Genomic DNA, 27,564 nt, shown 5'->3' on the forward strand with positions numbered 1-27,564 from the left:
GGGGTTCTTTTCTCAAAAACATTCAACTTTCAACACAATAAATGGTGTATGTGTGTGTCTGTGTGACTGAACGCATTTGTTTGTGTGTAACCCTACAGATGAGGAGGAGGATGTACAGTTACTGTATAGGAAGTATGTGTGGTTTTTGTGAATCTGCAGAATTTATTTGCTTTTATCTTTCTGCACTCTTTGGCTGCCGTTGCGCTCCTTCATGTGCAGTATGTTGGTCCATGAGTCTGCAAAAATAGTGCTCCCTCCCTTTGCTTCAGCTTTCTTGTTCTTTCATTTTGGTTTCCTTTTTTATATTTTCAGAAAGTCTTTAATGTTGGTGATGATAGTATATGTTGGTTATTACCTAAATATTTCAGTGCTGAAACTCTAGTCATTGATTAGCAGGACATTTAAGTAAACAATTAACAAACCTTTTCTGTTCCAACCTCTCAAATGTAAGGATTTAATGCTGTTTAAAATGTAATTATAAACTTAATCTTGAACTGTAGTAACATCAAGCAATTTTAAATGAGCTAATTAATCCATGATGAAAGTAACTATTAGTTGCAGCCCTAAAATATGGAATTAATTACAAAGAGTGAATCAAAATCACACAAATAAATCCACTTAGTAATTAGGTTTTCAAAACTAGTTTTCATAGCAGATTTTAACACAGCACACTAAATATATGCATAGGTATTCTGACTCAAGAATGTGTGTGGTTTGCAGGTGAATGACAGTTTATGTGACTAAGTGGGGAAATGCACACAGACCTAGTCTGAGGCTAACCTTAATATGGTTAGCAGCCCTCACGCTTGCATTGCGCAGCTACCTACACTGCTAACCTCAGACGATGTCAGTATAGCATCAGCGTGCCACAGATAAACACCACAGGATGTTTGTACAATGTTAACGTGTGTGAGAAAGAGGCATATCTCACCTGATGTGAGGACAAATATAGGCCTATGTTTTACTGCTAAATCATGCAAGCTGTAGTGGAAAATCACAGTCCTTTAATTAACTTTGATGAAAAAGCTGAGACACCCAGTAACATAACTGTGTTGTTACATGCACGAGTAAGTGTGTGGTCAGCCATTTTTCACCTTGTGAAAGCTGTATTTTTACTGGTGACACTTTTTGGTCATTATCAGGTTGTTTCTTCATGACTGTCAAAGAGCAGACACCTGTTAGTTGGGCCTCTACCCGCCCGATCTGTAGCTATTATTGTTGTCAGGAAACAGATGTGAGTTCACACACTGGAAAGAAAGTCTGTTTGTGACTGTGGTCGTGTGCGTCTGCACGGTATGGCTGTGTGAGTGTTTGAGTGCGCGTGTGCAGGGTGTGGGCGGGTGGGTTTCGGAAAGTATGACTTGGCATTTCCTACACCCGGTTTCTGCCCCTGACTACGGGTTAAATGCACAGCCATGTCTGGCCATACTGTACAACTCCACCACACACACACACACACACACAGACACAGACAGACAGAGCACAAGAGGGCTGGTAGTGCATGTGAGTGTTCATGTGTGACTGTGAGATGACCTTGGTCAACTGTGGTCAAAGCCAGAGAGCTGGATGGGAAGTGGTTACATATAGTTTGGCATTTGATCAGCCTCTTGAAGTCAAGAAAAGACACATGCACACAAGATCAAATGTGCAGAGACATTAGGCTTAGTGCACCGTCAGAGTAATGCAATATGATGTGAGGTCGCTCAGAGCATGCAGACACTTTCACATGAATCACTCTAAATTTTGGGGCACCACACAATCATAGGATATATTAGATAAATTTGTTCCAGATGATGTATAACATATAGACTGTGTTAATGACATGCTCATACAGATGGCTAACACACACATGCGCACATACACACACAGATGAGCTCCAAAAACAGCTACCCTGGGAAACGGTGAATTCCCCAAACCACAGAGTGCATGAGAGGGTGAGGGGAGTCATGGGAAAGCAGGATGCCTGCATGCAGTGCCACTGAGTGAGCAGACTGGGCCAGAGCTAAAACAGACAGAGCAAAGAAAAAGACGAGAGCAAAATAATACACATCCTGATTTGGCGTGGACGGATGACAGCATCTGACGGTTCAAAGGCTTATGAGTGAGATTTATCCACACACTGTGGTTGGTCAGCTGGCCGGCCATTCTAGCAGACACGTAGGGTGAGGGAGGTCGATTATAGTTCTGCTCCCAGCCTGACACAGTTTGGGAAAACCCAGATCAGATCACAAAGTAGGTGTCAGGGCCTCTCCGAGGTCTGGGAACGCCTATGGCTCCACAAAATCTTGGGGCCCCAGAAAAGTGTTGTGACTAGCTAGGTGGAAAAGTTGAATTGCCAGAGGGGTTCGGTGGCGATTCCACTATTGATCAAGGTGAGAAGTTATCTGGAAGTTTTTATGATCTGGGAAAACCAAAGTGGAGGGGGGCCAGTGACTGGATGAGTTTTAAGTGTTTGGAAAGTTCCAGCCAGTTGGCTCAGTTTACTGACGTATGTGAGTAACTCCAAAGGTTACAAACAACGTCAAACACTCCTCCTCTCATGCGTGGTCACTCAGATTAGTTTGTTAAATCTCTGTTGTGTAATCTGCCTCCCCAGTAAGATTCCTTTATTGCCTTGCACCAAAAGAATGGTTTCACCACAGTCATTATGTGAAGTAATGTTCAATGTTGAAAACGTGATGCCCTTAAAAGGAATGAGTAATTCATTTATAGCTTTAAATGTTTAGCAGCAAGACAATACAATACATCCATCTCTTTTGTATCACGCCCCCTGAACGTACTTTGAAAATGTTTTCTGTCCAACCAGAAGCTGCCTCTGTTGTATGCAGGATGTTTATGTTTAGAGGTATATGTTCTCAGTTCCCTCCCTTTAACCCCCCAACACACACACACACACACACACACACACACACACACACACACTTTCACTCTTTGTCATTTACCTTCATTGATTGCCCACGCCTGACGAGTGATAAAGCAAAGCGCGTTTTTCAAAATGATTACAAAGCTAGACAGGTGAGCAAAATGGATACGTCCTATTTATATGTTGTCTTTCTGTCTGACACATTTATATATATTTCACATGCATACTATTAAATGGAATTTTTGATGTTTTTTAAATAAATTATGATAATTTGATACCAATATAAGATATTCTTCAGTGGAATTCTGTTTCAATAACGATAGCACTATACCACCTTTGAGTATTACCAATTGAGGTTTTAGTATTAATGAGTAATTAACAACTGGCCCGGTTTCGCTAAAAGTTGTGAAACTGAGAGTGACAGAAAGCAGTGAATGTTAGTTGTCTTCTGACTGTCCATCACTCGCATTTGGTTAACCACAAGTTTTACATTAGTTTATTGTGCTAACTTATTCGATTAAAACTGTTTTGAGTCATCTGAATAATAATAAGGTAAAATGGTCATTTAATTAGTTTCTTCACCGTATTTTTGTCTTACACTTTCCCGGTATAAAAGCACCGTCTTTGCTGAATAATACTGAGATTATCTGTCTGTCAAGATGTTGGTTCACAAATAGCAGCCCTGGTTACTGATGAAATGTTGACAGATAAATTCTGAGCATGAAGCTTTTTTTTTTAAATATTCAGTAGGTAAGATGTTCTCTGTTTTATCTGCATGTTATTAGCTATAAAAGGCCTTTTCTCCCTTTGTTGTAGTGTGCTTTTGCCCCGGAAAAAGTTTATCTACCATTACAAGAACATGCGCTGGGCAAAGGGCCGGCATGAGACATACCTCTGCTTTGTAGTGAAGAGGCGAGTGGGGCCAGACACCTTAACCTTTGACTTTGGACACCTCCGCAATCGCAACGGCTGCCATGTAGAGGTAAGTAATGCGGGTCAAGATAGGGAAGCATATGAGAAGTCTGTTCAGGAGAAAAGACAAAAAATTATTTTCTCCATTCTCCTGTTTCTCCATAGCTGCTGTTCCTGCGTTATCTGGGAGCCTTGTGCCCTGGTTTGTGGGGGCATGGAGGTACTGGAGAGAAGAGGCTCAGTTACTCCATCACCTGGTTCTGCTCCTGGTCTCCCTGCTCCAACTGCTCCATCAGACTGTCCCAGTTCCTCAGCCAGACGCCCAACCTTCGACTCAGGATCTTTGTCTCTCGCCTTTACTTCTGTGACATGGAGGACAGCCGTGAAAGAGAAGGCCTAAGGATGCTGAAAAAAGCAGGCGTGCAGATCACAGTCATGAGTTACAAAGGTGGGGGAATAAATCTGAAGAGATATATGTAAATAAATATATTAGTTTCGCTTTCTGGATGTCAACAACGATTATTGTTTTCCTGTTTCTTCAGATTTCTTCTATTGCTGGCAGACCTTTGTGGCTCGTAGGCAGAGTAACTTCAAGGCCTGGGACGAGCTGCACCGAAACTCTGTTCGACTTGCCAGAAAACTCGAACGCATCCTTCAGGTAGAAGTTTTACCATACTGCGTGTTTTCTCTTTAACCAAAGGGATTAGATCAAAACCAATAATGATATGTTTTCTTTCCTCCTCAGCCCAGTGAAACAGAAGATTTAAGAGATGCCTTCAAGCTCCTTGGACTGTGAAACTATCCCCTGGTGTTACCATTAAGTCTATCATTGAGTCTACAGAGAAACATACATGTTGGTGTTGGTCCATCACTACAACCGCTAAACTGAGAATAAAGAAAAACTGAGAAAAAACTGCTTTCATGTTGTGGCAAGGCTTGTGACATTAGGTAGCTGCTGCTTGTAGTTTCTGTAATAATATGATAATGTAAAATAAAATAAAATACACTGAAATGTTGTCCTGTGTTATGATGTTAAGTTATGGACTTGCAGTGATGTAGGGAGCCTAAAATATACTTTTATTACTAATTGGCTAACTGGTATTAAGCCAACTTAAATGCTTGTAGTAATTAGTATTATAGAGCAAATTAAACAGGGTATTGCAGTGATACATTACTGCACTTGTTAAGTAATAAAAGTCAAACCACAAAACTTTTTGTTACCCTTCCTGTCTGGTAAATACTCACTTCTTAAAAACTCCACACCCCACTAATGTAGTGGTAATGTAGGTTGTGTGTAAATGTGTAGTCAGTCAGTGTAATGACAGAGAGTAATTTCCCTTGACTTTAAACTGGTTCAGAAGTATTCTCCATAATGAGTAAACTGACCTTTAAAGGACCAGCAGTATTTAGATGGATTGCAACTAACTGAACACCACTCACGTCTGTATTTGACTAAATGGTGGCAAAAAAAAAAAAAAAAAGCCTTATCTACATGCCTTATCTTAAACGTTACTGGGCCTTGAACTTATGTGTAAAATCGGTGTCATGCCCCTTTAATCGAGGACACTGTGGCAGCGTGTGCGCAAGTACACCGTGTATTACGGTCCCGTAGCCGTTAACGACGCACGGACACACCACTCACCGTCACCACCACCCCGTAGATGTATCCGGCGTGCACCGACTGAGTACAAGTCAAGATGGCGACCGAGGGTCAGTCCGAGTACGAGTCGGTCCTATGTGTCAAACCTGAAGTCAACGTCTACCGAATCCCACCGAGAGCATCCAACCGGGCTATCAGGTGAGGGGGGCGGCGGCGGCGGCGGGGGGGGGCGCCGGGGGGGTAGCGGCCCTCACGGCGAGTGGGTTTTTTTTCTGGCCCAGCATCCGCGAGCTGCAGCCGTTAGGAGCCGTTGCCTCGGCGACCTACCAACCGGGCTCATCCTCTAATCACGCAGCCTCAAGTAACGGCGGCCGTACTGTTGTGCTGGTTGTCTTTGCTGTGTAATTACAAGGTCATTATATGAGGGAGGTACTGGGTGGGGGGGGTAACGGAATTAACGGTCGGGGTTTGAACGTTAAACCCACTGAACAGTTGGATTGACTGCATTCCCGTCGTCCGTGTGTTTGAGCTGTTATATGCTTTCTGCCTATGGCACGATAAATAATGCCTGCCCTGCTGAAAAAACTCTGAGTGATTAGCTCGGTAACGGTTCTTTATTGTGCTCCAGACATTCCCCACTTCTTCTCGTCTGACCTTTAAGTATTTAGGTTTAGGTGGTAAAGCAGAACAGCATCCCCAGAAGGTGTAAATACGCCTTGCTCAAGGACACTAAAGCAGTGTCAGTGCTGTTTCATAACAAGGCTCATAACATGGGTAATCCAACTGCAAGTCAGCACCCAACTACCCCCCCCCTCTCTATGCATTTAAGTTGACATTGAATTGTTTACCCCATTTTCTATTGGCTGGTGCTCCAACCTGACCCACTACAGCTGCATCTGAGTGGACTACATCACTAACCAAACAGTAGCACAGGCCTGAGATCCCTTCAGACCCATGATTGGTTAGCCAGTGACCATATGTATAGTGAGTAAGGGTGATGATGTAATACAGCAGCCTTAGGTCTCAGCAAAAATGACCGTCTGATGCCTTAGTCACGTTCCTCTTCACGTAGAGAATAACCCAACGCAGAGCGAGAGTGTGTGAGAGTGTGCGACGGATCATAACAATAACACACAAAACGCAACATCAGCCTCAATAGACGGCCATCACCACTTCACCTACGCCGCTCTGTCTCCCTGATGTCCCCTCTGTGTTTGTGTCCCAGGGCTGCCGATTGGAAGCTGGATGCTCCTGACTGGACGGGACGTATGCGTGTGACGGCCCGAGGCAATGTGGCCTACGTGAAATTGGAAGACAAAATCTCTGGTGAGAGAGCAGCAGACAGGACAGTTGCCGTTGTTTACCGGCACTGCCACTGTTGTAAATCATTTCGCTGTGTAGTCTCCTTGTATGCCATCAACCCCCCCCCTTCCTCTCTGTTACTCATCTATTACAAGGTGACCCAGCCCACGTCCAGGCCGATTATTTTGAAGCAGACAGGCTGATGATATTTCTGTCTCTTTCTGTGCATCCCTGTTGTCCTCAGATTGTACCTTAAATTGGCCTGTTTAACTAGACCTGACTAGAATCCACCTTACATATTTTATTCTTACACAGGAAAAACATTTCATTTCTATTTTAAATCTGTTTTAGTTGAGTTTTTGGCTTAGTGACTGGAGCCTTTTGCCAAATAGATAAATGAACACATTTCTTTTGTTTCAACCTGCAGGGGAGCTGTTTGCCCAAGCGCCATTGGACGAGTACCCTGGCATCGCAATGGAGACGGTCAGTGACTCAAGCCGTTACTTTGTGCTCCGCATCCAGGATGACAACGGTGGGTAAACAGTTTGTTGTTAAGCCATAAATATTCAGTAAATGTGCTCATAATTTAGAGGACAATGCTCCAAAGCACAGGCACGTAGTTATTTTTACAGTTTACTGAGACGCTCATAGGTTTAGTATGTACTACCTTGCGTATCCTTTACTAAACCCTTGATTGTTGTGTTCATTTAGGGCGCAGTGCATTCATAGGCATTGGGTTTGGAGACCGAGGCGATGCCTTTGACTTCAACGTTGCGCTTCAGGATCACTTCAAGTATGCAGCTGCTTCCTAGTGTGTCATGAATCAAAGCTAATTCAGGAGTGATTTATTGAACTATCTTTCATCCGTTTGTTTGTCTCCCTCCTTCCAGGTGGGTGAAACAGGAAACTGAATTTATTAAGCAGGCGCAGGCTCCAGACTCTACTCCTAAACTAGACCTGGGCTTCAAAGAAGGACAGACCATTACTCTCAATATTGGGGTAACCTTATTTTCATTAAATGTAAGGTTTGAGGAGTAGGAACCACCAAATGTATGCTACGATTTAAGATGAAACCATGTGACAGTGGAGAATTAATTTGTGATCAGGGTTTAACTTTGAGCCTCAAACTCAGGCTACCTCTCTGCTTTGTGGACAAGCAATCTGTAAACTCTGTTTCTGTTTCCCTAATTAAATATTTTTTTCCAGCAATCAAAAAAGAAGGACAGGTCTCGTCCGCAGAGTTCAGGTGGCTTTGGGCTTCTGCCACCTCCACCTGGGGGCAAGTTAGCTCCACCCCCATCATCCAGATCTACCAATCATAACACACAACCGTCTGCTGGAGGAAGTGACACTGGTAGGTGTAACACTTCAGTGCGGGGAGATGGAGAGAGCATGCACCTACTTGAATTACGGTCTGTCTCGTGTTTTGTTTTCTCGTAATCTGGATAATAAACACATTGTGATGTCGATCTGTAATCACCAAATAATTATTAATCACGAGAAAACTATTGATTGACTATTTGATAGCTTGTTGCATCGAGATCACACAATAAAAACTGTGTATAAAGATTATGAGAAGTTGGAAAAATTATGCAGTTATTGATCCTAAAAAGTGTTATGTTGACATCAGAAAATGTATTCCTCAAGATCACGAGAACAGAAAAATTGGAGATAAATTGTTCTTTTGGTGAACATATCTATGGGTAAACATTGTACTCACCTCTGTTACTATAGAGATAGTGCAGTCGTATAAAGCAGAGGAAAGTACATCCGTCGTTGAAAGCTTGTATTTCCACTGGGATCTGTTGTAAAGCTGTTCCCAGTGGAGCACTTGTATCCAGTCTTTACTGTCAAAGTGTTGAGTGCAATGTTATGTTGAGCTGCAGGAATACTAGCCAAAACTGTGAGGTAGACTCCAGTTGGAAAATACAGGAATTTATTTTATTCTGCTTAAAAGAAAATGATGGTTGCCCCTCTCCTCTCTGGCCCTTCGTAGTATAGATGTGTTGACGCTGCAAATCACATCAATTTATCTTCTAACAAAGAAGTGTCATATTCGTCCACGTGCGTGCTAACTAGCCGTGCACATCGTTTCGGTTTCACGTGTTGAGGTTTGTCTCAGATGTCTGCAGCCATTTGAATACAATGGAGGTGAATGGATGTTTGGTTGTGATGCTTAAAACATGGAAAACACATTTGAAAAGTTCAGCAGCAGTTTATCTCTCCACAAATGTTTTCAGTTTTCATTGGATCCACTCTCTACCACAGAAATAGTCCAGAAGAAACAACAAGGTGTGTGGATTATCCAGAGTAAATGGGAGACTGTTTGATTGCCTCGGTTGTAATGTATTCAGTGCTTTAAGCTGCACAAATGAAGTTCTATTAGCCTCAATTGTGTTCGGGGGGCGGCGGAAGTTTCTGAGGTTGATATCTCAAAACCTCAGCATATGATACTGAAAGTATCTGCATGGCTTCATACCAGTATGGTAAACTACCTTTGTATGAATCAACCCTTTAGCTAAAAAACTTCTTCAGACTTAACAGCAGGTCAAATCGCTTGTAAGCTTTTCTTGCTATCTATTAGTAGAATTCACAATACATTTCTTTAAATGCTGAATTCTCAGACTGATTAGAAACAACATCAGAAATCTATATTTGTGTTACTTTGACAGAGGTGCATTATGTTTCTGTTTTATTTTTTAACCACCAGGTTTTTTGCTAGACCTGGACTCCAGTAACTCCAACTCAGCGGCTCCATCCGACCCCGCCACCACAGCCAGCTCTGACCTGTGGGGAGATTTTGACTCTGTATCCCCAAAGTGAGGAGAGATTGATTTTGTTTTTTCTCCCTGTTATCTCTCTGTAAATTTATGCAGCACTTTTTTGCAAGTTCATTTTCCCCATTATGGGGTCCCGTATCTCTCCCTGCCAAGCAGGGTAACCCCCTGTACGAGTTAGTTTTGTTTTAGTTCAGTTCCTCATGGCTTCTGTTCTTAGCCAGAGATGCACCCAGACCTCACAGTCCAGTCTTAATTTAAAAGATTTAAACCTATAAGCCATCTCCGCCTACTCTCCCTCCCCGTCCTCATGGGGATCCTCTTGCTTTACTCCTTCTAGATATCCACTCTAGCTCTCTAGTTTACTTTCCCTTGTTTGAATTCTGCCTTGTCCGTCTTTCTCCTCCTCTGTTTTTTTTTTTTTTTTTGCTCATTTCTCTATTAGAGTATACATATTAAAAGTATGACTAAGGGAGACATAATCAGAAACATCTGATGATGAAATCTAGTAAAATATTATAATGAATGAATTTTATGTACAGAGAATATTTATTTTAAATGTATATATTGTCAGTAGTTTGTAATTATTGTCATTGGTGTTGTCACCTGTACGTACTGTAGCTTATTTCTCTCCAAGTCCCCAGCAGTGGGACTGACTATATGCACTGACTGGCAGTCTAGTCTGTCTATGTAGTTAGTAATGCATAAAATCTGAATTTAACACAGGGACTGTTCAAATCTTAGACTTAGGTTATAGTGAAGTTTACCACAAAATGATTTAACTTGAAAGAAATATGTTAAGTTGTAGCTGGTTTACAGAATAGTTGTGCTCTCTAGCACTCTCTAGTGGGCTCTTGTGACTCTACAGCATCCTTTTTGCGAGATATGTCAAATTGAGCTGCAGCTGTTGAACACAAATTTCACTGGGGATGGGTCCTGGGCACAGTTTGCATTATTTTAACTGTAGATCAGTACAAAGAGACAGGGTGATTAGGAATGTTGGATGTGATTGGGTGTTACCAAAAGGAAGAGAGGCATCAAGTGCTTTTATCTTTGCCTCAAGGGGAAAGAGAGACGATTTAGTCCATGTTATGTCATCTCTACTCAGCACAGCTGTTAAAGCTGTGACTGGTGAGTCATTTAGGTCATGATCCCGCTCCTGCTCGATGAATAAGTCTGTTTCTGCGCCGTCCCGGCTGTCTTGGGAGGGCTTTATCTTCTCAATTCCTTACGAGGAGGTGATCGGGTCGTAGACCTCAACCGCAGCATGTTGTACTGTGCAATTGAGTTTTAACTGTGAACTTCAATTCCATGTTAAGATGTGATGTTATTAATGGTATTCTGATGCAGACAAATGCAATGTGGGACCAAGCTAGTCGGTGTTTGATGCAGTGTTTTTGTTGTGATATTGTTACGTAGCGAGAGATGGATTATGTTGCACTGGTATCACATGCAGATGTGTTGTGACCATTGACAGTATATATAAGGTTGTGACAGACGACAAGTGGTGTGATGATGGATGATGATTGGAGCACAGAGAGATTGTGTGAGTGTAAAGCCCTAACAATGTTTGTCAGTGTTTGTTTACTGTTTAAATTATATGCATCTCTCCCAAATGTTACTTGTTATTCAAACTGTATATGTGTACGGAAATGTATATGGAAATGAATATGCAAAGAAAAACATAAAGATATCACTCTATGACCATAATGTTTATTTGTTTTTGTTGTTTTTTTCCCTCCTAAATCAACAGAGTGAAAAAGAACAAACCAACGGAGGAATAACTCGTGAACAAATGTAGTTTTATTTTCTTGGATACAATAGTGCACGTAATACTGGATTGTGAATGAGTACCTTACAATCCACAACAGAGTGGGTCTTTCTTTGTACAATGAAATGACTCAGTGCTGCTATAGGCCCATTACTACAGTACCTTAAATGGGTCGTAAACCATGGAAGACATGATCTGTGTCTAACAACATACAGAAATGAGCACACGTTCAGCGTTCACACACAAAAGACTAATACATAAAGATAGATATGACTCAGCTCACTTGTGTGTATGTGTGAAAAAGAAAGAATGAGACCCCCAGGTGCTGAGTGGTGGATTTATGGTGTTATGGGCTGTTTTTATGACAACGCTTCTGGTTTTGGTCTCTGAGGGGCTCCATCCTCACCGGTGGACACATCAGGCCTTGTTTGCCCAGGTTTTGGGGTTGCTACGGCGATTGCGACAGCGTTTCCTATTAGATGACCTCTCGACACGCCTGGGCCACCCGGACAACTCTCTGCACAGTTCGGCTGTAATGTGCGAAAGACACAGATTTGTGTAAATGCGCGATCACGCACTCAACTTCATGTTTGTTTGACTTGAGTGTCTCACCTTTCAGAAGCTCATCCTGCTGGCATACTGTCCTCATGCAGATCTCATTGTTGATCACATAGACACGAGGAAGGCTGCATCAGAAATATAATAGCATCATGAGTATTGTTAAAGAACTGTAGTAGTGACACCGTTTGAGTAACTAACAGTAACGAAAACATTTAAAGACTGATCCTACCAGCAGTGGAACATCAGGTTGAGGTACTTACTCAAAGTATTTACAATTTGTTTTGCAGTTCACTCCACTGTATTTATCTGCTTGTAGTAATTGTTGCTTTGCAGATTTACAGACAAAATATGGTTAGTTTATGGGGAATTTGTAAGATTAAATTGACCAACAGTAAATAAAGTAGTGAAAATTAGCTCCACCTGGACTAGTTACAGCATTAAAATGTTGCTTGATGCATCCATCATAATCCAAAAATACAATTTTTACTATCAAAACCCCCAACTGGGGATATTCTGCTGCATAATGAGTACTTTAAGTTGTAGTAGTACATTTAGTTGTTAATTACTTTAATGAAGACCCTAACTCGGGTTCTTATCCTGAGCAACAGAGTCTGACGTGAACTCACTGTTTTCTTCAGTTAGAACAGTTTTGGTTGTTTCACATGAGAGATTTCTGCATTTCTGCTTTTGTCTCTGCTGTTCTCACTGCTTCCAAGTGCGTGACGGTTCAGTTGGAAATAGGTTATGTCACATACATCTGTGCACCAATCCGAGTTTAGCGACATTTGAATCCAAATCTGATGACAGCTGAGTTTTTTTATGCTCAGGTTGACAGGCAAAATGTGATGAAACCACACCCACACAGTCCTGATGAAGCAGATTAGTGTTAAATTCACAATAACCCTCTAAGGATGTGTTTGATGTGCTCATTTAGTCATGAATATTCCATGTCATAGACAAAAACTCAGGGGGCTTTAAATTAAATTACATGTGTACTTGAGTATTTTTACATTGTGGTGTCACTGCTTTCACTTTAGTAAAGGGTCTGAGTGCTTAATCGACTTCTGATCTCTGCATCATGTGCGCTCAAGAAACTATCACAAATGACGCTATGCACATTCACTGCTAGATTCAAAAAGATCACCTGTAGAGACAAAGACCACCAATACATCTCTTGACGGGCCGGTGAACTGAGTACATCCTGGTGCAAGGATACATCTCCTCCCTACAGTCTGCAGAGACAGAAGATACATGACATATTGAAATTGGATCCGTCACAATGACGAGATGAAGCACACAAAACGTTGTCCCAGCAGTTCGCGGGGGCCTCCTGAGAAGCAGTTCAGAGGTCATCTTCAATCTGCTGTCACTCACTTGCTGGCAAGGTGCCTGCAGGTGCCTCAGTGCTCTCTAGAAACAAGGAAAGGAAAACACAATAAGATTGGGAACACATCCCACCAGTGACCCATTGCAGTGACTCACAGACGGACAGATGTCATGCAACAGAACTCGTCCTGATCAAAAGTGTGACTTATGAGGAGAAGAACATTACCATCCTGCTGGGTTTGGGCTACAGCTGTGAGCGCTGTGGAACAGAAACCACATGAGGGGAGTGTTTCGCGGCATAAAAACAAACACACAGCGACTCAACCATAATTAAACAAGATGATTTGTGTGTTCTGTTTGGCAGCGTTACCGTGGAAACTGCAGAGGAGCAGGACCACTGGAAGGCTGCCCATTCCTTCAACTTGTACGAGGTTAGCTTTACGAGCTGGAGGAAACCGAAGAGGAAAAGAGTCAGGGTGATTTAACAGAGTGGAACTGTTCAATATCCTCACTCAACATTTTTGTGCTGTTTATGTTTCCTTTAATCTCATTGCATATAAATGCTCCCAACGTTCCAGGCCACTGTAATGTTTTCCCCAAAGCTTTGCTCCAGCTAAAAACACAGAGCGTAGTGCTGTGTTTTGGTTAACAGACAAGTTGTCATCGTTATAGAAGAGTGCCTGATGTCATTTTGCTGTGGAATAATCTGTTATACAGTATATTCTTGTATACTTTGGACTGCTTGTAAACAACTAGATAAAAGTGGCAGTGGAGCAACTATTAAAAAAAACGTTTTAAATGACACTTTCTACCTGTGAAAATGTGTTTTTCTTCTTTCACTCACTCCTTTTCCTGCTCTTTCTCCTTCTCTCCCACCCTGCATCATTCCTCTCGTGATGTGTCAGTGTAACTTTGGAGTCCAAGACGTGAGTTCTCTCAAAAGAATGTGTTTTTTTGTGTGCCCTATTTGAGCACCCCTCCGCCCCTCCTCTGTTACAGTCGCACATTCTTTTCCAGCTTTCTTTTCATAGAACATATCACTGCTTTCCAACTGTACGATCATCACTAGCACCCTTTTTGAGCATCACAATTTTGTCACAAGCTGTGTTTTTTCTGCTCCGATAATCCCAGAGTCATACATTTTCAATTACTGAATTGAAAACTCTGGATTGTCCGGGTTTAGCTCTGTGCATGCCTCTGTTGATCTGTTTGTGAGAGTGACATGTTTTTCCCTTCTTGTACTTCCTGAACTCTGTATGCAACCACTCATCACATAGCAATACAATCTCAATACTGAAGTGAATCAGTTAATCAGCCAAGCATTCACTCTTCACATTTCATGTTTAGATCTAATCATTAGGAAATATCCCTCCATTAATATATTTGGATGTGAGATATCCTGCATGTGCAGCTGCTCCTCTGTGCATTTCCTACAGTATGTGTTAAAATCAGGTGAAAAAGAAACATAATTAACTCGTACTCACAACTTTTGCTGTCGTCCACAACTGCTTTAGTTTTATGAATCTTTTGTCTTCCCTTCTTTCCCCTCCTTCCCTCTCCTCCCTCCTCCTCCTCCCCCTCCCCTAACCATCATAGTTTTTTTGCTTTTTTACTTTTTTTTTCCTGCCCCAATTCAGTAAAAAAACAAAAAAAAAAAAAACCACACATGACAAAAGACTTTTATTGACCATAATACCCTTTTTAAATAGTTCTAAGTCATTGTACTCACATATGTAAAGATACCAATGACTGTATTTAAGATATTGAGGTCAGAGATGCAGGCTTGTCTGACTATATTTTCTACTTTTGTTGTAAGAGCATGTATTTTTCTTTTCTCAGCAAGTCACGTTTCTCTTGGAATCTGCTTGGATTTGTTGTCGTATTAATGGAGAAAATGAAATATGAAATGAATGAATTGAACAGAGGCATCCAACCACAGTGGGCCTCAAATTTCACTTTTGTGCTTCTTAATATAACCTGCAGATGGAGCAGTGCACATAGAATATGGTCTTTGGACTCTGATGCCAGGGTTAGTCAAAAAAGTTTGTGAACTGATACAGTCAATATTATCAAGTGAATAAAGGTCTTTGATTATGTGTATGATAACCCAGGTAATCCCTGTAATTATAATCAGTGACAGCCAATGTTTCACTCCCCTAATTGATTAGTTGGTCCCTACAACATTTCTAAAGATGTTAATACCTGGTTAATCATGGTTAAGATATTTATTAAGTAAAAACACCAAATATTTTCTAAACTCGGTTTTATATCACTGGAAACTGAATATCTTTGTGTTTGGGAGAAAAAGGGACAATTGAAGAGGTCACCTTGGGTTCTAGGAAATTGTGATGGGTATGTGTTTCTATTTTCTGACATTTTATAGAGTAAACTATTAATCAGTTAATGCATTCGCAGTTTACAAGAATAAATCTTGCTTGTTTTGTTCTTATTTTGAGAATGTATACTTTGAGGGAAAGTGGTTAAAACACAAGTTAAAGAAGGTGAAATGTTGGAGGAAACCTTGTCTGCTTTTACAGACGCCATTGTAATTGTGTGATTTTTAGCATCTTTATTTATTCCTGTGTGGTTTTGGAATATTGTACATTTACAGGTGATGACTTCAATAAGATATTTGTAAAATAAGCACAAAACTAAGTTATACAAGATTACATTTCTCTGCATACGTATTTGCTCAGTTGACCTAACTGGATCATAAGAAAGACTGTGATCCATGATAAGCCCAAGGTATTTACACTGTGTCTCTCAACTTACTTACTTACATAACGTCTACTTTTCATTGTTGTCTCTCAAGACTATGTCTGAAAGGACTAGAAATAGATCATATTAAATCTCACACAATTCAATTAATTGTTAACGTCAACATTGGAGTATAAAGGATTTAAACCAATTTTGTAGACAGTTTATGTGTGCATGTATACATAACTATATATGTGTCTGTCATCATTAACCACCAATTCCTTAATAATAAGTTTACATAACCTGTCCTTCAAATATCCCAAGTGGTTATCTGTGAAAAGATGAAAGTGACTATCAAGGCCTTAGTTCTTGACCCTTTGTCTCAGGGGCTCTTTGTGTTGAAAAGATGCCTTTTCATTCGGACTGGGAGCTGCATTGGGAGGGAAACTTGACTCTGCAATGGCTTCCATAGACTTGACTAATATAAATATTGCTATGCATACCACTGAAGTCACACACGGCAAAACTCTCACTGGCGTAGTCGGTTCAAGAGGGAGACACTCATCATCCCCTTGACATATCGGGGCTACACGGACTCCAGGGTGTGTGCCGGTAGGGTGGCCCTAACAAGGTCGACTGGGCAAGTCCGATGACAGCTTGACAGATGGAGGCAGTGTAAGCAAAAGAGAGGAGGAGAGGAGCCAAGAGGGACGATCAATCCTTTGAACACATCAACCTGCCACTCTGCTCACGCTGCTCCGACGTGAGGGGAAAGCAGAGCTGAGAGGGGCAAACATGAAGAAAGAGAGGAAATGGAACAGTGGAGTAAAAGAGTCAGGTGGTGGGGGAGCGGGAAAGCAACGCAGAACGGTAAACAGCAAACATGCCAGATAGTAAACACATGATAATCTCCCAACCTGTTTATTAGTTGGATGCCGATGCATGAGGCATGCCAGCTCTACAGCACAGTATGCTCTCTCATCAACCTCCTTCTGACCCAGCACACCCCTCCTTCACTCTGCTTCTCTCTTACTGTCTCTGCATTTCAACCAGCTGACATTTTTCATGTACTATTTCCAATGCAAGACGTTTGAAGTAGTAAGGACTGACCAAAATATCCTCACAATGCAGAAATGTCCACACTGTGTTTTAAAACTTAAAGATAGCAATACAGGCGCACACACAAATACACACACCCACACACACAAACACAGCAGCAAATGAACTCTCCCATTAGCACATTGCAGTTCTCAGTAACTGCTCACTCCCGACATACTACTAGATCCAGTGTTTCCAATCAGCACTTCTCGCTCTGCAAAAGTGATAATTTGAGGCTCTTCTAGAGAATCAATATCATCCCTCTCACTTCTGGTTAAGCAATTAAAGTAATCGAACCTTAACAAGCAGCCAGGTAACAGAGAAGGCTGTGGGTGTGGGGTGGAAAATCAAGGCCATGATGAAGTGTTTTGATTCGCTGTGGGGATACATTTCAGACATTAGGCCATATGAACTTTTTATTTGCTCCCCTCTCACATCATCAATCTGGCTCTTATACCAGCATCTGTCTTTGCAGCTATCATTCTCACATCATGTGACATCTTTTATCAGATATCTGTCTAAATATCTGTTTCATCTAACGTAATTTTCCAGCTGGTTTCCCCGTCCCTCATCCACACGGCCCATAAACATATGAATAAAAGAACATGAAACGCTCTCGCTCTAAAGACAGAAACAAGGTAACTTATGAAAGATATGAAATATACATTTTGAAGATGCTTTATCAGCAGTGAATGTGGCACCGTGCAGACCTTCTAGAAGTTTAAACTTTTGTGCCAAAGTCAGCTTCATTCATTAGTGGTAGCATGAAATACGATTCTCGCTGACATTATAAATCTAAATCCGATGTTCTCGGGTTTCGAGAGTGGGCAGTGTGTCTTTCATCTTCACAAATGTTTAAAGGTCTGTCGTGACTTGGAAGAACAAACATGATTTAAAGTCAAATGAGCTCTGTGATATTAGTTAGGACCGGCAGCGCACATGTAAAACTGTCCTTGTTTTTCCTGTATTCATCATCCCTGCTCTCTGTCCTCATGGACTTCGAACAGCTTTGCACCTCGATTAGCATCTTTGTGTTGGCACTCTATTGTCTCTGTGGTCCGCACCATGTGTTTCCATTTGTCAGACTGTGGTCCTCCATTAACTCCCCACCCAAGTGTCACATGAGCCTTGTTTGTCTGTTTCCCAGAAAACAGCACATACCAAATAACTGTTACTAAAGGAGATGTCCTGAGTGTTTTAATGTAAACATACTGTACTATGGGACACAGCTAAATAAGTAGCTGTTGGTTCATGTTACTGGGGACGTGAGAGGAGCGTGGTACTGCACAGCATTTCTATCCCACGTCCCGTGTCCCACATTTTGATTGGTTCTAGTTTTCAAATGTTAAACCACTCTATGACAGGTGCTTTTCTAAAATCAATTGTATCAAATAGTTGTGAAGAAAGCAGGGCAGGCTGTCATCACAGGGCTGTGTTTGATATCAATCAAGTGCAGATTATGATCTGTCCCTGTCTTTGCTACGCCACGCCCAGGATGGAACATTTTGAGTCACCACAAAGTCACAAGCTATGAAGATTTAGGCGGAATATGATGGTAAATACCACAAAGAAAAGGAAATACAGTTATAAGAAAGAAGCCGGTGCATGCTTCCTTTTATGTTTACTGTATTTACTCTGCATGGAAGTTGAGAAAGTTGCATTAAAGTACTTCACATGCTAAGGACATAACCTGTAAAACATAGTCTATTCTGTGCTACATAATCAACCAAAGCTTAGATATGTTACAAGCTAAGGGGCAAAATAGAGATGTTTACTTTTCCAGTTGGATAGATGTATCAAACCTTTTGACTATTTCACAGAAGTGATCCTACATTGTCCCTCACAAAAAAAATGTTTGTCCCACATTTGGATTGTTGTGATCTAGTCACCCGATCCAGGGAGGGACTGACTGAAAGGGAGCCAGCTGCCATGGTTGCATAAAGTAGAAATGATCACAGAAGCACAGATGAAAGACAAAGACAAGGCTCAAGTGGCATGAGAGGAGCAACGCAAGGGAAAAGTAATCAGCAGGTGGGCCGGAGATAAAAACAGAGCAGAGACGAGGGAGTTAACAGGCAAGATGGGTCAGAGTGTTCCATCAGATTGTGCTGTTACAGGCCTGCGGGCGCCAAGGCAGCCTGACTTTTGCATTTGGAGAGCTGTGGAGTGCAGATAGTCATGGGGAGGTGATGATGTGCACAGCGTGTAAATAGATGGGTCTGGGGTCTATTTATAAGTCCATCTGGAGTGGCCCTTAGCAGGGGTTAGCACAGTCCCTACTGACATACACACACAACTGCACTGCACATTAGCAGCTTGCTACCAACAGGGATCCACTCCAAACTGAAACTGAGATATTGTGCACGTTGCAAACAGTGAACATGATTTTCTTTCCTTTCAATTATTGCAGTAGAGGTAAACTCAACTCCATCTGTTGCGAGCCAGAGTTAATTTTGAAGGTGTATTTTAATATTTTCTTGATGCTATGTTCTTGGCATCTACATTAGTAGATAGTTGTTAACATCATAGCAGGATTCAATGGTGGCAAAAGTTCACAAAGTGGCTACAAGCAATACCAAAGCATTCTCTTCGGGGCTCAGTAACAGGAATGCTGGTGATTTTTCAACCAGTTATTGTCCTCTTTGACAGATGTAGGACAAATATCTCCTGGAACAATATGGAGGTCAACCTGCCATGTGCCTCCATTTCACGTGAGGTTTGTTTCACTGTCAACATGTCAATCAATCATGTATCCAAGTACAGTGATATATATTAAATAAAGGTCATTTTGGCTTCAAGTAATTGGCAGTGTGAATAAATGGCACGTCTCTCCTGCTGCAGGTAGTATGTCTGGGGTTTGCATCATGCACACTTGGAAGAAGATCATGCTGGTATCACTATCAGGCTGTATTGTTCAGTCCAATTTTAGATATGCTTCTTGTGTTCAGCAGCACCTGTTGCCTCACCACGTCAAAGATGTCACCATAGGTATACCTTTCCAGAGTCTCCTGTAAAAGTTTCACAAGTTCTCTATGATTATATATAAATAATTTATTCTTTATTTCATTATTTACACATAACTAAAAAGTAAATTATGTTAAAAAATTGTCTTTATTAATTAAAGTGTTGGTTAAAAAATACAGCAGGTAATGTTGGAAGGAAACTATACTGATACATCAAGCAAATGTTTCTGATTTATAGGATAAGATATATTATATATTCATGTATAGGCAGTTGTATTAGAGTTCATTATAAAATTAGTTATTACAACATTATTAAATCATTTATTTGGTTTACTAAGCTTATCTTTACATTATTAGGTTTATTAGTACAATTATAGTCCAACTTTTTTAACCTTTAATTTGTTTTGTTTAAAATATCCTGATCTCCTCCTATGCACCATCAGAAACACTGATATTTCAGTCAAAAGCAATCCGGGACCCTGAAGTGAGGTTGTGTGACAATAGCCGAGAAGCAGCAGAGGGAGTTGTCCTTACAGCACAGCATTATGGTGTTTTCAAAGGCTCATCTACAGATTTAAACTGTATATGAACCAAAACACAACAAGCTGCCTCATCTTGAAGTGCCATTTTAAAACATAATTTGTCTTAATTGTGTGATTTTGCACCATTTAAATAAAATTGACTTGACTTCAAATGTGTAACTCATGAACTGTATCTCATGAAAGGTTCAGACAAATACAAGGAGTTTATTTTATTTAGACAACTATTCCAATACAGACTTTTAAAGGCACTGCTATACAACTTGTAGTTTCAAACATCAAACATTTCTTATTATCTGCAGACTCTTCTCATTAAGACATGCACACATACACACACACACACACACACACACACACACACACACACACACACACACACACACACACACACACACACACACACACACACACACACACACACACACACACACGCTGGACTCTATACAACAATGAAAGTAACTGTAACTTTAGTAAGGATATTTATAAAAAATTATGAAAATATAGCACCTGATAGAGTTTATGTTTGTATCAGACTGAATCTTTATTCTAACACATTGCAGCATAATACCAAACATGTTATATCAATTTAAAAAAAACAAAACTGTCTTGAAACAATTTTATAAAGACAAAGCTTATCTCTCCCCTCTTCCTTCCCTCACCAGCTCCTCCGCTACCCCACCTCCCTCTCTTATTATTCTGGCCTCCTTCTCTGCCTCCTCTGCCTTCCTCTTCTCCGCTCTCTCTGTCTCCATCAGCCATGGCCCTCCCAGGTAGCTCAGGATCTCCTCTGGATTCCCTCTGTGTTTGGGCTCAGGGTGGAGCAGTTCTTTCAAAAGAGTCATCACTAGTGGGCTGAGGCCCTCAAACTGTGAAGGAGGAGGGTTGTCCCTTTGGTTTTCATTCATGATTGTGTAACTGTCTATTTCCTCCTCACCAATCCACTCACCGTCCCTGATGTTCTCCTCTTTTTCAGCCTCGCGGTTGAACCACTCCTTGTATCTGCGGTAGCCACGGTCATCACTGGTGCTCTCCTCCCAGGGGAAGCAGCCAGTTAAGAGGCAGTAGACAAGTACACCGAGGGCCCAGCTGTCCATACTGGGCTCCACTGTTATCCAAATGTCCTCCATCTCTTCTTCATTCCCCTCACACACCCTCCTCTCCATCTCCCTCTCGGCTTCCTTGACAGGTTCCACCTCAGGAGTACAGAAGGGCGACTCATACCAGACAGCGCGAACAGTGGAGCCGATGGCCCGGGTGAGGCCAAAGTCACCCAGTTTGACCCAGCGACAGGAGCTGTCACACAGGAAGATATTCTCAGGTTTGATGTCACGGTGGACAAAGCCCAGGGAGTGGAGATGTGTGACGGCTCCGCTCAGCTGGGACATCACCCTCTGGACATGCTCTTCATCCAGCCCAACCTGAAACAGAAAGACCAGAAAACATACTCTCTTTAATTTATTACAACATTTCATAGGAGATTAAAATTGGTCTGGTTAACACTGCATCGCTGGCACAAAGACAAACAAAATCTGCGTCACCAAAATGGTTGATGACGCTCTTGGAAGCCCCTGCTTTACTTCATGTACCTCCACTTCATTCAGTGAGAGCAGGGTGCCCTTATACTTATCACTACTCTATTAGGTTACTGGCAGTGACACAGACACAGAAGAGGGCAGGCTGGAAGCCCTTTATCAAGCAGGTCTGCAAACGACACGGTCAGCACATTTACTTTTTCCATGCAGGCTTAAAGTGTAATGCTTTTGAACTGCAACAACGTTGCATTTGATTCAAATTGTCATGCAGACATTAATCTAGAACCTTGTCTTCTTGAAATTACATTTATTACATATTTATTGTTTGGATTATGTCCAGGTAATATTTTTACAGTGAAGAAAGTATTTTGTTCTTTGGTTAAGGTTAGGAAAAGATAGCAGGTTTGATTAAATCTTGATAAACTAAACAAGTTTCTCCTTTGCTTTAAACCCTAACACCACAATCTTTCCCTAACTTTAACCGAGTACTGTGAGTGCAAAAAACAATTGTTCTTATGTTTGCGTTGGTGCGAGATGAAACTATTGTGGATATTTCCAGCAAAAACAACTGAAATACATTTTCAGTAAACATCATTAAGATGTGTTTGATATCAACACTTTGCGACTTGCAAGATACATTCATTGAAAAGCTCTCCTTGTTTTGTTGATAAAAAACATAATCTGGGTGGCATCACATTTCTTTTAAAATGTGTTTTTCAGTTACAAATGATTATGATATAAATGTAATTTCCAGGAGACAGAGGCGCAACCCAACCTGACAATCACACCATGCAGGACATTAACAGCAAGTTTAATGCCACAAAGCAGCCAGACTGACCTCTGATACTATTACACTGTAGAGGTCACCATATAGACCAGCTTGCTGGGCAAAGACATAGTAGGACGGTGTGGAAAAGAAAATGCCAAGGGCCCGTGTGAGAGAAGGATGGGTGCAGTAAGAGAGGGAGAGGTTGTATTCACGCAGGAAGGAGGTGAGCGAGGTGGACTGACGAGGGAAGAACTTCAGAGCCATAGGGGTTCCTGAAAGGAAAGAATCAAGACAGCATGTGTTGAATACTACAACATCTAATCAGCTTTAGTCCGATGTTGTCAAAAAGCTGTCATCATTGAAGGAATGTGAGTGTTATGCATCATTCACACTGCGAACATATATAACTTCCCCTTTGGGACGACTCTGTTACACAGCTACATCCCAGTTGCCGCAACTCTATCTCAGAGAATGTACCAAAGCACTTCATTACAGCAACAGAAGCGCAAAAGGTTAAGTGAACACTATCAAAAGACAGATCTGTCCTCACATTACTGCAGCGCTCACCCCTCACAACATGTGTAGATTCTTCACTAGAAAGAAACCTGAGTCTGGGATGAATGCGCTGCAGTTCAGAGCATAATGAAAAGTCTTAATTAAATATATTAACATCAGGAAATTTAAATGGCAATTTCATACTCTTGCAGACTGATTCAATTGAAATGTAACAGTCTGAGGCTGCCATGACCTTTAACCTTGAGTTGTGCACTAACCTCGCTTTCTGTGTACAGCTAGCATGACCTTCCCGTAGGATCCCTCTCCCAGGAGCTTTACCACCTGGAAGTGTTCGGATACCTTCAGACTGGTCATGGACTGCGCCGACAGGAAACATCGCTCGTCAAGTTCCTGAGCAGTTACAGCCTATTCACACACACACACACACACACACACACACACACACACACACACACACACACACACACACACAAATCCTTATTCAGTGTCATTGCATGATTAGTTTAGTTGCATCAGGTGAAAGGAGATCTACAGCTTGACTGTCATGTGTTGATGTTGATGATTTCACAGAATGAAGTCTGAATCTGAGGCCGAACATATTCAAGTGTTACCTGAACCTACAACTTTAAAAAGGAACTTGCAACTTTAAAGCTCATATATCTCATTAGTTGCAATACTAATACTTTACAAATACTTCTTTTTGTGGGTTGTTGTTTTCTTGTTTCATACCATCAACATGCTATCCCGGCATGTATTTGTCAGAAATGAGTCGAACATATTGTGTTACGTTCACTTTCTGCCGATCTGGCACGATCTCTATCGTCCTACACACGGGATAAACTTTAAACATCAACGTGATGTCTTATCAGTGCGATCAGAACATTTGGCATTGTCGTTCACTTTCATCCGTCATTCACTGTCCGTGCAGTCACATCCTTGATGACTTCCTTTGAAGTAGATCCCTAACCACATAACCCGGCCAATTAGGAAGGCTGTGAACGGTTACCACACACAGCTTAACACAAAAGATAAAGCGATTGCAGGAGGATGACATATTTTTACTTTTGACCTTCCATGTTGCGTAACTCAGCTCAGTGGGCAACAGATACATTTTTATTAAATTACACCTGTTACGCTCCTACAAACAAATGCAACATTCCTGGTGGTTATTGATATTATATAGATATTATTGGACCTGATTATGTTTCTTTGAAATTTTCCAATAAATCTCTGAAGGTGATAACAGATCAAATGGTGCCATGTGACACTTAAGATTTATTTTTGAGTTATGGCAGCAGCTGTAAAAAAAAATGGATGGATCTCAGTTATGAGTTGCTGCTCGACAAACAAATGGATCTGATGTGCAGCCAAAAATAAGACTGCAGGTTTCAGCCAGTCTGAGAGTGCTGTTTGTCACAGATGTTACCAAGACAGCTCTATTTAAAATAGAGCTGATGATGGGCTGCTTCAAGATCAATGGTGTACAGGTTGATGCTGCTCTATTGGCGCACCAATGTTCTCCACTTTGTATCTCCAGAACATCAACTTATCAGACATATAGCAAAACTTACTAAGAAAATGCTGCATTTGAATTTCCAAATGCAAAGAAAGTAAATTTGGAAACACAACGCTTGTACTTCTAACTCTATGGTACATAGTAATGTATCTATATATGTATATATCATACGTATATGCACATATATAAGAAAAAGATATTTAAATAAAATATTTTGTATGTGTATTTTCGTGGTTGCCTTTTCACAGTTCTGAACTCAAAGCAAAGTGTTAAGTTCCTGAATTCAAATCTCAGTTGGGTTTCATTCGCAGAGCTGTTAACACATGTTTGGGTTATCACATTATTACATTCTCCAGCTGCTTTTCATTCCACTCACGGCGGAAAGATATGAATATAATTTATTACATTTTGATAATATCTTGGGACTGAGTTTTCAGCGGGTCACAGTTTGACTTGGTGATTTAGTGGCTCTGATACATTAATAGTCATAGATGCATGTAAAACATTTTCTGCATCAGGAGCTTCCTGACATATGCTATGTCCTTAAAGGAGAGGTGATTATTAATTAACTCCCTATTAGTAAATGGCACTTGCTTTAAAGTGACAAGTGATTTTAATAAGGGCTCCGCATGAGCTAATGTCATCAACAAATTTGAAGTCCGGTACAAGTGCTCAACATTACAAGCTGAAAATCCTCTCTATGGAACTGTCCATCAAACATTTGCACCCTCAGAATAATTTTGCAATAAAAAGCCAGCAATGCATTTGTGCACTGTCTGCATGTCATCTCCTCATATAGCTTCAAAAACACACATATGATATATAAACCCCCCAACAAGTTGTACGTACAGGAAGCAATTGCATTCATGCATGTTTTTGTTGTTTTTGTTTGCACAATATGATGATTTTATCAATATTGCTTAACTAATAAGACCTCTCATTTAAGTGTGCATGTAATGTGTTGCAGCTGATTTATCTTCACAGGAATAAAGTGCAATACTTACTGTCATTTTCTGTTCAGTTGGTTGATCTCTGTTCACTTTGTCTCAGCTCTTTTCAACATCTAAAAACTTAAACTTCAGACAAACTGCTGCCACTTAAACTATTCTGTGCTGGAGCTCAACTGTATGTCCTCGGCTGCACTGATAATTTAACTGGAAGTGAAGCTGATTTCTTTTTTGCCTTTGCTCCGTGGTTCCATGCAGTAGCACAGCAGCTTTATAAAGGAGGCTCATAGATGTTTACTGGAGACCTGGATATTGACTGTGTGCCTCTCCCCGGGAGACACACTGAGCTCTCTCCCTCTCTTTTCCTACTCTTGTGCCAACTCTCTCTCCCTCTGCCTCTAGTCTGTTATGCTGGCAAATATGCGTGAACCAGCTACAAGGCATGTCAAACCTCCCCCTTCTCTCCTGTGCACCCCCCAACTCCTACTATGCAGCAGTGTTAATATCCAACCGTTTCTAATCAGTCAGTCAGTTGGACCACATTAACCCATCGCTCTCCTCTCCTCAGCTGTCACTCACTTTCTGCCCAAATACACACCCCCTCTTCCCCCTTCTCTTTCCATGTCTCTCTCTCTTTCTCACCCTCTCGGTCAGTCTGAGTCAGTGAATTCCCCCCACAGTGTAGGATTCCTCATTTAATCAACAGGTATGCTGGAATGATCGGAATAGGCCAACAAGCTGTACCCATGATCCCTGAATCTTACTGGGATTACAGGCTACAGTCAAACATGCCACTTGACCCTTTTATTGTCCAATATCACTGTCCTTTCTCATTATGCTGTCTAACTATGCAGCAGGCATAATAATGTTTTAAAACCTATTAAATCCATGTCATTTCCCCACGACATCCTCTAGCATCTTGAGTTTACAGGGAAGAACACCTTCAAGATTTTTCATTATTATTTTTAGCATCATCAAACAAGCTTTCCCCCATCCTCTAACTCCTCCACTCTCTTGTCATGAAACCCATCTCCCTTTTATCTCTTTCCAAGTGCAAGTTATGGCCTACCATCACAGACTGACATAGCTAACAGCTGAAACTTTGCCTTGCAAAACACCTTCATTCTGTACTTTGCTGTCTACATGCCAGCTCTGTTTCTTTCACCTGCTTAACGCCAGCTGCAGGTCTCCAACTCCCATGGCCTCGACACCCTCCTCCTCTTTCTGTCCACTCAGATAGATTCCCCTGGTACTACACACTACAGAACTATTATTGCCACGGGCCTGATGGGTGTTAGTTATGTAACACAAACACTAGCTGCTATCACAACGGCCTGGTCCCTGCTCAGGTTACTACCGTTGCACTGGTCATGTCGCCGGTCATAGACCAATGACCAATATGTACTTCCATGTTTGTGCCTGCACCACAGGGTCCTCTGGCCCCTGCTGTGACAACCTTCGACACTCCGCCACTGAAATACATCTTTTATTGCTTTCACCAAGTTGATGCCAGGAGAGAGTCGATTTCATTCACAAATACAGGACGTATAACGCAAAGCGTAAATAGTATCCATGCAATCATATACTACATAAATGCGGATTCATGGATACTGATGCTCAGAGGATCTCACACACACACACAAGCACAAGAGCACACACTCGTGACAACTTTACTGACAGTTAAGTTGCAAAATGGTTAACAGATAAATTGGTCTTCTCTTTTAACTCTTTTAGATATATATATATATATATAAATACAGGTGGTGTACAAGTTTAAAACCATATACATATACAAATGGTTATATAAATGTTGTATACAGTTTGAATTGCAGTGTAGAGGATTTTGTTTACAGTGTGTGAGAAATTAATCTTTGT

At 41.2% G+C, this 27,564-nt stretch overlaps 4 protein-coding genes and 1 long non-coding RNA gene across 5 annotated transcripts in view; 2 read left to right on the plus strand and 3 right to left on the minus strand.

The window, feature by feature from the left end:
• Positions 1 to 5,508, minus strand: part of LOC127366864 (uncharacterized) — a 25,794-nt gene extending 20,286 nt beyond the window's left edge. Inside the window, exons 1-3 of the long non-coding RNA XR_007885397.1 lie at positions 5,418 to 5,508; positions 4,030 to 4,180; positions 3,756 to 3,885 (exon numbers count right to left, since the gene is read on the minus strand). This is a non-coding gene — a long non-coding RNA (uncharacterized LOC127366864). The remainder of the gene's footprint in view (positions 1 to 3,755; positions 3,886 to 4,029; positions 4,181 to 5,417) is intronic.
• Positions 2,889 to 4,787, plus strand: aicda (activation-induced cytidine deaminase). The gene is made up of 5 exons (XM_051406189.1): positions 2,889 to 3,015; positions 3,680 to 3,845; positions 3,941 to 4,223; positions 4,318 to 4,433; positions 4,521 to 4,787. Exons 1-5 carry the CDS (start codon positions 2,996 to 2,998, stop codon positions 4,569 to 4,571), a joined length of 636 nt encoding a protein of 211 aa, XP_051262149.1. The 5' UTR covers positions 2,889 to 2,995; the 3' UTR covers positions 4,572 to 4,787.
• Positions 5,394 to 11,164, plus strand: LOC127366833 (adaptin ear-binding coat-associated protein 1-like). The gene is made up of 7 exons (XM_051406170.1): positions 5,394 to 5,573; positions 6,601 to 6,701; positions 7,105 to 7,209; positions 7,389 to 7,470; positions 7,568 to 7,676; positions 7,884 to 8,031; positions 9,388 to 11,164. Exons 1-7 carry the CDS (start codon positions 5,473 to 5,475, stop codon positions 9,498 to 9,500), a joined length of 759 nt encoding a protein of 252 aa, XP_051262130.1. The 5' UTR covers positions 5,394 to 5,472; the 3' UTR covers positions 9,501 to 11,164.
• Positions 11,165 to 11,239: 75 nt separating this feature from the next.
• mfap5 (microfibril associated protein 5) lies at positions 11,240 to 14,698 on the minus strand. Its single transcript, XM_051406203.1, has 7 exons — positions 14,597 to 14,698; positions 13,483 to 13,557; positions 13,339 to 13,371; positions 13,161 to 13,196; positions 12,931 to 13,018; positions 11,838 to 11,911; positions 11,240 to 11,755 (listed from the first exon to the last, which is right to left on the minus strand). The coding sequence occupies exons 2-7, from the start codon at positions 13,523 to 13,525 to the stop codon at positions 11,643 to 11,645; spliced, it is 387 nt and encodes a 128-aa protein (XP_051262163.1). The 5' UTR covers positions 13,526 to 13,557; positions 14,597 to 14,698; the 3' UTR covers positions 11,240 to 11,642.
• Positions 14,699 to 20,591: 5,893 nt separating this feature from the next.
• On the minus strand, positions 20,592 to 26,213 carry sbk3 (SH3 domain binding kinase family, member 3). Its single transcript, XM_051406140.1, has 4 exons — positions 25,747 to 26,213; positions 23,484 to 23,631; positions 22,780 to 22,982; positions 20,592 to 21,827 (listed from the first exon to the last, which is right to left on the minus strand). The coding sequence occupies exons 1-4, from the start codon at positions 25,750 to 25,752 to the stop codon at positions 21,042 to 21,044; spliced, it is 1,143 nt and encodes a 380-aa protein (XP_051262100.1). The 5' UTR covers positions 25,753 to 26,213; the 3' UTR covers positions 20,592 to 21,041.
• Positions 26,214 to 27,564: the final 1,351 nt, after the last annotated feature.

Source organism: Dicentrarchus labrax, unplaced genomic scaffold (genome assembly GCF_905237075.1).
Source record: "Dicentrarchus labrax unplaced genomic scaffold, dlabrax2021, whole genome shotgun sequence".
Classification (NCBI taxonomy): Eukaryota; Metazoa; Chordata; class Actinopteri; family Moronidae; genus Dicentrarchus; species Dicentrarchus labrax.

Bases quoted from the DNA above. Each gene is read 5' to 3' on its own strand.
- LOC127366833 (XM_051406170.1), top strand. From the start codon at position 5,473: ATGGCGACCGAGGGTCAGTCCGAGTACGAGTCGGTCCTATGTGTCAAA. The intron at 7,471-7,567 runs GTATGCAGCTGC...CCCTCCTTCCAG, and splicing joins GCGCTTCAGGATCACTTCAA to GTGGGTGAAACAGGAAACTG. The intron at 8,032-9,387 runs GTAGGTGTAACA...TTTAACCACCAG, and splicing joins TGCTGGAGGAAGTGACACTG to GTTTTTTGCTAGACCTGGAC.
- sbk3 (XM_051406140.1), bottom strand. The intron at 22,983-23,483 runs GTTAGTGCACAA...CTTTCCTTTCAG, and splicing joins AGCTGTACACAGAAAGCGAG to GAACCCCTATGGCTCTGAAG. The intron at 21,828-22,779 runs GTCAGTCTGGCT...TTTCTGTTTCAG, and splicing joins ACAGTGTAATAGTATCAGAG to GTTGGGCTGGATGAAGAGCA.
- mfap5 (XM_051406203.1), bottom strand. From the start codon at position 13,525: ATGGGCAGCCTTCCAGTGGTCCTGCTCCTCTGCAGTTTCCACG. The intron at 13,372-13,482 runs GTAACGCTGCCA...TCTGTTCCACAG, and splicing joins GCTCCTCTGCAGTTTCCACG to CGCTCACAGCTGTAGCCCAA. The intron at 11,756-11,837 runs GTGAGACACTCA...CGCACATTACAG, and splicing joins GCAGGATGAGCTTCTGAAAG to CCGAACTGTGCAGAGAGTTG.
- aicda (XM_051406189.1), top strand. From the start codon at position 2,996: ATGATTACAAAGCTAGACAG. The intron at 3,016-3,679 runs GTGAGCAAAATG...CCTTTGTTGTAG, and splicing joins ATGATTACAAAGCTAGACAG to TGTGCTTTTGCCCCGGAAAA. The intron at 4,434-4,520 runs GTAGAAGTTTTA...TTTCCTCCTCAG, and splicing joins AACTCGAACGCATCCTTCAG to CCCAGTGAAACAGAAGATTT.